Below are 9,252 nucleotides of genomic sequence, written 5' to 3'. Positions count from 1 at the left end.
AGCTTCCCATGGCACAGGGGGAGCAGCACCAGCACAGAACACCAGCACAGAGCACGGTGCCAGGGGCAGCTTCCCATGGCACAGGGGGAGCAGCAGGAGCAGCACCAGCTCAGCACAGAGCAGGATTCCAGAGCTGCATTCCCACAGCAGCAGGAGCAGCACCAGCACAGAGCAGTGCAGAGCAGGATTTCAGGCACAGCAGGAGCAGCACTGGCACAGAGCAGGATGCCAGAGAGGTTTTCCCTGGCACAGCAGGAGCAGCACTGGCACAGAGCAGGATGCCAGAGAGGTTTTCCCTGGCACAGCAGGAGCAGCACTGGCACAGAGCAGGATGCCAGAGAGGCTTTCCCTGGCACAGCAGGAGCAGCACTGGCACAGAGCAGGATGCCAGAGAGGCTGTCCATGGCACAGCAGGAGCAGCACTGGCACAGAGCAGGATGCCAGGCAGGAGCCGCTGTGGCACAGCGCAGGGTGCCAGAGGCTGTCCCTGGCACAGCAGGAGCAGCACTGGCACAGAGCAGGATGCCAGAGAGGCTGTCCATGGCACAGCAGGAGCAGCACTGGCACAGAGCAGGATGCCAGAGAGGTTTTCCCTGGCACAGCAGGAGCAGCACTGGCACAGAGCAGGATGCCAGAGAGGCTGTCCCTGGCACAGCAGGAGCAGCACTGGCACAGAGCAGGATGCCAGAGAGGTTTTCTCTGGCACAGCAGGAGCAGCACCAGCGCAGGGCACTGGCACCAGCAGCAGCATGGTGCAGATCACCAGGACAGCACCAGAGCTGATTCCCCCAGCACAGAGGGAGCAGCAGCAGCAGCACCAGCACAGAGCAGGGTGCCAGGGGCAGATTTCCCTGGCACAGCAGCACCGGCACAGAGCACTGGCACAGCACAGGATGTCAGAGCTGGACTCCTCTGGTGGAGCAGGAGCAGCACAGCACACAGCAGGATTTCAGAGGCAGCTTTCCCTGGCACAGCAGGAGCAGCACTGGCACAGAGCAGGGTGCCAGGGACAGATTTCCCTGGCAGGAGCAACAGGAGCAGAACTGGCACAAAGCCTGGCACAGAGCAGCATGGAGCAGGGTGCCACAGCCAGTTTCCTATGGCACAGCAGGAGTGGCACCAGCACAGAGCAGGATTTCAGAGCCAGCTTTCCCAGGAGCAGCAGGAGCAGCACTGGCCCAGCACAGAGCAGGATTTCAGAGCCAGCTTTCCCAGGAGCAGCAGGAGCAGCACTGGCCCAGCACAGAGCAGGATTTCAGAGCCAGTTTCCTATGGCACAGCAGGAGCAGCACCAGCACAGAGCAGGATTTCAGAGCCAGCTTTCCCAGGAGCAGCAGGAGCAGCACTGGCCCAGCACAGAGCAGGATTTCAGAGCCAGTTTCCTATGGCACAGCAGGAGCAGCACCAGCACAGAGCAGGATTTCAGAGCCAGCTTTCCCAGGAGCAGCAGGAGCAGCACTGGCCCAGCACAGAGCAGGATTTCAGAGCCAGTTTCCTATGGCACAGCAGGAGCAGCACCAGCACAGAGCAGGATTTCAGAGCCAGCTTTCCCAGGAGCAGCAGGAGCAGCACTGGCCCAGCACAGAGCAGGATTTCAGAGCCAGTTTCCTATGGCACAGCAGGAGCAGCACCAGCACAGAGCAGGATTTCAGAGCCAGCTTTCCCAGGAGCAGCAGGAGCAGCACTGGCCCAGCACAGAGCAGGATTTCAGAGCCAGTTTCCTATGGCACAGCAGGAGCAGCACCAGCACAGAGCAGGATTTCAGAGCCAGCTTTCCCAGGAGCAGCAGGAGCAGCACTGGCCCAGCACAGAGCAGGATTTCAGAGCCAGTTTCCTATGGCACAGCAGGAGCAGCACCAGCACAGAGCAGGATTTCAGAGCCAGCTTTCCCAGGAGCAGCAGGAGCAGCACTGGCCCAGCACAGAGCAGGGCTGGGGATGCAGCACTGCTGGGGATGGAGCAGGGCTGGGGATGGAGCAGGGCTGGGGATGGAGCAGGGCTGGGGATGGAGCAGGGCTGGGGATGGAGCAGGGCTGGGGATGGAGCAGGGCTGGGGATGGAGCAGGGCTGGGGATGGAGCAGGGCTGGGGATGGAGCAGGGCTGGGGATGGAGCAGGGCTGGGAATGCAGCACTGCTGGGGATGCAGCACTGCTGGGGATGGAGCAGGGCTGGGGATGGAGCAGTGCTGGGGATGCAGCAGGGCTGGGGATTCAGCACTGCTGGGGATGCAGCACTGCTGGGAATGCAGCCTGAGCTGGCTGAGCGTGGACGGAATCCCGGGGGGATGCAGCTGCAGCAGGAGCAGCGCAGGGCAGGCACACGGAGCTCCTGCAGGGAGTGGAACACCAGCAGGGAGAGGAGCAGGAGGCCAGGGGCAGCTTCCCATGGCACAGGGGGAGCAGCACCAGCTCAGAACACCAGCACAGAGCACGGTGCCAGGGGCAGCATCCCATGGCACAGGGGGAGCAGCACCAGCACAGAACACCAGCACAGAGCACGGTGCCAGGGGCAGCTTCCCATGGCACAGGGAGCAGCACCAGCTCAGCACAGAGCAGGATTCCAGAGCTGCATTCCCACAGCAGCAGGAGCAGCACCAGCACAGAGCAGTGCAGAGCAGGATTTCAGAGCCAGTTTTCCCTGCACAGCAGGAGCAGCACCAGCGAGGAGCAGCACCAGCTCAGCACAGAGCAGGATTCCAGAGCTGCATTCCCACAGCAGCAGCAGCAGCACCAGCACAGAGCAGTGCAGAGCAGGATTTCAGAGCCAGTTTTCCCTGCACAGCAGGAGCAGCACCAGCACAGCACAGAGCAGAGTGCCAGAGGCAGTTTTCCCTGGCACAGCAGCACCAGCACAGCACAGAACACCAGCAGAATGCCAGAGGCAGTTTCTCCTGCACAGCAGGAGCAGCACTGGCACAGAGCAGGATGCCAGAGAGGTTTTCTCTGGCACAGCAGGAGCAGCACCAGCGCAGGGCACTGGCACCAGCAGCAGCATGGTGCAGATCACCAGGACAGCACCAGAGCTGATTCCCCCAGCACAGAGGGAGCAGCAGCAGCAGCACCAGCACAGAGCAGGGTGCCAGGGGCAGATTTCCCTGGCACAGCAGCAGCGGCACAGAGCACTGGCACAGCACAGGATGTCAGAGCTGGACTCCTCTGGTGGAGCAGGAGCAGCACAGCACACAGCAGGATTTCAGAGGCAGCTGTCCATGGCACAGCAGGAGCAGCACTGGCACAGAGCAGGGTGCCAGGGACAGATTTCCCTGGCAGGAGCAACAGGAGCAGAACTGGCACAAAGCCTGGCACAGAGCAGCATGGAGCAGGGTGCCACAGCCAGTTTCCTATGGCACAGCAGGAGTGGCACCAGCACAGAGCAGGATTTCAGAGCCAGCTTTCCCAGGAGCAGCAGGAGCAGCACTGGCCCAGCACAGAGCAGGATTTCAGAGCCAGTTTCCTATGGCACAGCAGGAGCAGCACAGAGCAGGATTTCAAAGCCAGCTCTCCCTGGCACAGCAGGAGCAGGATTTCAGGGCTAGCTCTCCCTGGCACAGCAGGAGCAGCCCTGCTCTGGGACAGAGACAATTCCTGTTTGCACTTTTCTCCCCGCGTGTCCCTGGCAAAGGGCAGCCCTGGGGTGGTGACGGTGGCAATTCCCCATCTCCAGGCCAGGGACTGGCATTCCAGTCAGCGTGGCAGGGATGGGAGGAACAGGCACCAGGGCCCTCTCCTGAAGGTGCCGAGAGATTTTGGAAGGCTGCAGGGGGAACTGGGGCACGACCAGGATTCTGTGGAGCATCAATGAGATTCCTGCCGATCCACGAGCGCGGATCCCGGTGGCGGGTGAGGAATTCCTTCTGAAGCCACGTCCAGCTCCCACAGTCCCAGCTCCTGGTGAGGGTTCTGAGCACAGGCAGCGCGCTGGAGACCTTAAACCCGGAGAAGCCGGGGGTGGAGAGCGGGACGTGGCCGGTGGGAAGCTCCACGGAGCCTGCTCCTCCGCTCAGCAAGGACCCGGCGGCCGAGAGGGAGAGAACAGCCATTCCCAGAGGGAAACGGAGCCGGCCGGGGGGCTCCTGCAGCAGCTCCCAAACCCCCCCCGGGGAAGGGGCTGCCGGGGGTGCCGCCCGCTCCCCACGCCTCCCCTCGGGAGCGGGCCCCGGCGCCCGGAATCCCCGGGCTTTGCCGAGTCCTCCGCGCCCGGAGCACGGATCGGGACGGTCCTGCTGGGCCGGCTGGGTCGGGAGCCCCTCGGCATCAGGGGCTCACAGGGCTTGGGAGCGGTGCTTGTGGAAGGCGCTCTCCAGGAAGGCGGCCAGCTTCTCGCAGTCGTCCTGCAAGCAGAAACGGCGGCAGGGCCCTCGCTGGGCTGCCCCGACACCCCCAGCCCCACCAGCTCTGGGGAAAACGCCCTCGCTAGGGTTTACTGAGCTGAGGAGCCTCGGAAAAGAAATGTAAATGTAAACGATTAACATCCGATGGCTGTGCAATGTGCTCTGGACGTGGTTCACCAACAGGTGCACCTGGGATTGCTGCAGGGGATGGTTCTACCTAATGACAATCCATGGGCCAGCTGTGTCGGGCTCCCTGAGAGTCACCAGCTTTTTTTATGGTTCTATTCCTTTCCTTTCCCGCTTTTATTACCATTCCTTTCCTTTCCTTTCCCGCTTTTATTCCCTTCCCTTCCCTTCCCTTCCCTTCCCTTCCCTTCCCTTCCCTTCCCTTCCCTTCCCTTCCCTTCCCTTCCCTTCCCTTCCCTTCCCTTCCCTTCCCTTCCCTTCCCTTCCCTTCCCTTCCCTTCCCTTCCCCTTGTGGCTCTGCACAGCTCCTGCCAGGAGGGGACAGCCGGGGGGTCGGGCTGTGCTCCAGGGAACAGGGACAGGAGGAGAGGGAATGGCCTCGGGCTGGGCTGGGGAGCTCAGGGTGGGATGTTGTGGAAATCCCTCCTGGAAAGGGCTGCCTAGCCCTGGCACGGCTGCCCCGGGCAGGGATGGAGTCCCCAGCCCTGGAAGAGTTCCATGAACACGTGGATGTGGCACCTGGGGGTGCCATCAGGGTGACCTGGCACCTTTGTCCCAGGCTGGACTTGTTCATCTTTGTTTTCCCAAATGCCTGGTTCTGTGGTTCCCTAGGTAAGGAAGCAGCCTCCTTCCCTGGCTCTCCCGCTCAGAATTATTTAAGCTGCAGTGATCAGCGCGTGCCAGAGCGGGCAGTTCCCCTTGGAGCAGCTCCTGCAGGGAGCAGAAACCCCAGCCCTGCCCCTGGGGGGATCCGGGGACAGCAGGGACTCACCTCGTGGATGAATCCATAGTGCACCAGCTCCGTGGCCAGATCCTTGGAGTTGTCAGCTGCAGAGGCAAGGAGCAGGGGAACATGAGCATGGATTGAGCTCGGGGAGCTGCCGTGCCTGGGAGAGCTGGGAATGGGGCAGGGAGGGGAGCAAGGTTCCCCAAAACCCCCTCTGGACAAGGTGCCACGTGGAAAGCTCAAAGGCTCCGAGTGGCTCAGCAGGACAGCTCCCAGGAACCATTCCCAGCTTTCTGGGGAAAGTGCCAGGAAAGGAAAGGGGAAAGGAAAGTTCCAGGAAAGGGGAAAAGGGAAAAGGGAAAAGGGAAAAGGGACGGGAAGGGAAGGGAAGGGAAGGAAGAAGGAAAAGGAGAAAGAGTGGAAAGGAATGGTAAAAGGAAGGGGAGGAAGAGAGGAAAGGAATGGGAAAAGGAAGGAAAGGGAAAGGCAGGGAGGCTGGCAGGGAGGCTGGCAGGGCAGCTGGCAGGGAGGCTGGCAGGGAGGCTGGCAGGGAGGCTGGCACTCTCCATGCCCAGCAGGGCCCCGGGATGCCCTCCTGCAGGACGTACTGGGCAGCAGGTCGTAGCTGAGCTGGCGGTGCAGCTTGTCCTCCAGGATCAGCAGGAGCGTGAGCTGCAGAGACACGAGAGAGGCTGATGGCAGCCCCGCAGGGACTGGGGGAACTGGGGGAACTGGGAGGGCTGGGGGAACTGGGAGAACTGGGGGGAACTGGAACTGGGAGCTCTGGGGGAACTGGGAGCTCTGGGGGAACTGGGAGCTCTGGGGGAACTGGGAGGGCTGGGGGGAACTGGAACTGGGAGCTCTGGGGGAACTGGGAGCACTGGGCACTGCTGGAACTGGGAGCTCTGGGGGGAACTGGGAGCTGTGGGGGGAACTGGAACTGGGAGAACTGGGAGCACTGGGAGCTCTGGGGGAACTGGGAGCTCTGGGGGAACTGGGAGGGCTGGGCAGGAATTGGGAGCTCAGGAAGAACTGTGAGCTTTGGGAGAACTGGAACTGGGAGCTCTGGGGGAACTGGGAGCTCTGGGGGAACTGGGAGCACTGGGCACTGCTGGAACTGGGTGCTCTGGGCACTGCAGGAATTGGAGCTCTGGGCAGTGCTGGTGCCCCGGAGCAATTCCAGCTCCAGGAACTGCAAGTACTGGGCTAGAAAAACCAGAGTCCAAAGGTGTCAGCAAACACCAGGGACACAGACATCCAGACACTGCAGGTCTGGCTCCTTTGGGAATTCTTTCACTGCACAGGACAGCAGTGAGTTCTCTGGGTACCACGGAAACTGGCTGAGGCCTTTCCCAGCACCTCTTCCCAGTCCGATATCCCAGGCAGATTTCCCTTTCCCATTTTCCTGACAGATTTCCTGCTCTGATTTCCCAGTCCCATTTCCCAGTGCCATTTCCATTCCAGTCCCATTTCCCATTCCCAGTGCCATTTCCAGCCCCATTCCCAGTGGGATGGGCAGGGAAGAGTGCAGGATCCAGGCACTCACGTGCCACTGGCAGGTTTCCCAGTCCAATTTCCCAGCCCCATTTCCCAGTCCCAATCCCATTTCCTATTCCCCGTCCCATTTCCCAGCCCCATTTCCCAGTCCCAATCCCATTTTCCAGTCCCATTTCCCATTCCCATTTCCCAGTCCCAGCCCCATTCCCAGTCCCATTTCCCATTCCCAGTCCCATTTCCCATTTCCCATTCCCAGTCCCATTCCCAGCCCCATTCTCAGTCTCATTTCCCATTTCCCATTCCCATTTCCCCTTCCAGCCCCATTCCCAGCGGGATGGCCAGGGAGCAGGGGAGGATCCAGGCACTCATGTGCCACTGGCAGATTTCCCAGCCCCATTCCCAGCCCCATTCCTAGCCCCATTTCCCATTTCCCAGACCCATTTCCCATTTCCCATTCCCAGTCCCATTCCCAGCCCCATTTCCCATTCCCAGCCCCACTTCCCATTCCCATTTCCCATTCCTAGCCCAATTCCCAGTCCCATTTCCCATTTCCCATTCCCAGCCCCATTCCCAGTCTCATTTCCCACTTCCCATTCCCATTTCCCATTCCAGCCCCATCCCAGCCCCATTCCCAGTTCCATTTCCCATTCCCAGCCCCATTTCCCATTCCTAGCCCCATTTCCCATTCCCAGCCCCATTCCCAGTCCCATTTCCCATTTCCCATTCCCATTTCCCATCCCAGCCCCATTCCCAGCGGGATGGCCAGGGGGCAGGGCAGGATCCAGGCACTCACGTGCCACTGGCAGATTTCCCAGCCCCATTCCCAGCCCCATTTCCCATTCCCATTCCCCATTCCCAGCCCCATTTCCCATTCCCAGCCTCATTTCCCATTCCCAGCCCCATTCCCAGCCCCATCTCAGCCCCATTCCCAGCGGGATGGCCAGGGAGCAGGGCAGGATCCAGGCACTCACGTGCCGCTGGCAGATTTCCCAGTCCCATTCCCAGCCCCATTCCTAGCCCCATTTCCCATTTCCCAGACCCATTTCTCCCAGCCTCACTTCCCTTCCCCTTCCCATTTCCCATCCCAGCCCCATTCCCAGCGGGATGGCCAGGGGGCAGGGCAGGATCCAGGCACTCACATGCCACTGGCAGATTTCCCAGTCCCATTCCTAGCCCAATTCCCAGTCCCATTCCCAGCCCCATTCCCAGACCCATTTCCCATTTCCCATTCCCAGCCCCATTTCCAGTCCCATTTCCCATTTCCCATCCCAGCCGCATTCCCAGCAGGATGGCCAGGGGGCAGGGCAGGATCCAGGCACTCACGTGCCGCTGGCAGATTTCCCAGTCCCATTCCTAGCCCAATCCCCAGTCCCATTTCCCATCCCAGCCGCATTCCTAGCAGGATGGCCAGGGGGCAGGGCAGGATCCAGGCACTCACGTGCCGCTGGCAGATTTCCCAGTCCCATTCCTAGCCCAATCCCCAGTCCCATTTCCCATTCCAGCCCCATCCCAGCGGGATGGCCAGGGGGGCAGGGCAGGATCCAGGCACTCACGTGCCACTGGCTCTTGTCCTCGTTCAGCTCCATGTTGCACTGCATCTGCACCACCTGGAAAAGCCCAGCTGGGATCAGCCTGGACTCGGCCCCTCTGCCTCTGGGCCCTCCCAGGCAGCGCTCTGGAATTCCTGCAGGAACCCCAGGCCCTCTGCCTCTGGGCCCTCCCGGGCAGCGCTCTGGAATTCCTGCAGGAACCCCAGGCCCCTCTGCCTCTGGGCCCTCCTGGCAATGCTCTGGAATTCCTGCAGGAACCCCAGGCCCCTCTGCCTCTGGGCCCTCCTGGCAATGCTCTGGAATTCCTGCAGGAACCCCAGGCCCCTCTCCCAGCCCCCCTGGGCCGTGTCCCCTGTGAGAGCGGTCCCTGCAGCCGGGACGGGCGCCGTGCCCACCGGGGCTGCCCTCACCTTCCTGGTCTCCACATCAAAGGGCTCTGGCGTGGGGGTCTTGGCTTTCTGGGGGTCCTCGGGGGGCTGGGACAGGGCGCGGGGCAGGGCGTGGGGCCGGGAGACCGCGAAGTTCATCAGGGGGTAAATCCCGTTCCTGGGCAGACACGGAGGGAGCACAGAGCTGATGCCACCCCTGCGGATGGCAAGGACACTGCCGTGTGCCCAGCAGGGACAGCAGGGACAGCAGGGACAGCAGGGACAGCAGGGACAGCAGGGAAACTGCCGTGTGCCCAGCTGGGACAGCAGGGACAGCAGGGACAGCAGGGACACTGCCGTGTGCCCAGCAGGGACAGCAGGGACACTGCCGTGTGCCCAGCAGGGACAGCAGGGACAGCAGGGACACTGCCGTGTGCCCAGCTGGGACAGCAGGGACAGCCCAGCAGGGACAGCAGGGACAGCAGGGACACTGCCGTGTGCCCAGCAGGGACAGCAGGGACAGCAGGGACACTGCCGTGTGCCCAGCTGGGACAGCAGGGACAGCAGGGACAGCAGGGACAGCAGGGACAGCA

General features: G+C 61.9%; 1 protein-coding gene across 1 annotated transcript in view; it reads right to left on the bottom strand.

Annotated features, from left to right (window-relative positions):
* Positions 1-4,194: 4,194 nt before the first annotated feature.
* Positions 4,195-9,252, bottom strand: part of NRBP2 (nuclear receptor binding protein 2) — a 42,194-nt gene continuing 37,136 nt past the window's right edge. The window contains exons 12-16 of the mRNA XM_041406109.1: positions 8,702-8,837; positions 8,295-8,348; positions 5,853-5,916; positions 5,290-5,345; positions 4,195-4,331 (exon numbers count right to left, since the gene is read on the bottom strand). Coding sequence (XP_041262043.1) covers positions 4,263-4,331; positions 5,290-5,345; positions 5,853-5,916; positions 8,295-8,348; positions 8,702-8,837 — 379 coding nt within the window. The 3' untranslated portion in view covers positions 4,195-4,262. The remainder of the gene's footprint in view (positions 4,332-5,289; positions 5,346-5,852; positions 5,917-8,294; positions 8,349-8,701; positions 8,838-9,252) is intronic.

The sequence above is a fragment of the Onychostruthus taczanowskii genome, unplaced genomic scaffold, assembly GCF_017590055.1.
Source record: "Onychostruthus taczanowskii isolate IOZ18803 unplaced genomic scaffold, ASM1759005v1 scaffold240, whole genome shotgun sequence".
Lineage (NCBI taxonomy): Eukaryota > Metazoa > Chordata > Aves > Passeriformes > Passeridae > Onychostruthus > Onychostruthus taczanowskii.
The sequence above is the reverse complement of the archived record's forward strand: the minus strand, read 5'-3'. Positions and strand labels throughout refer to the sequence as shown.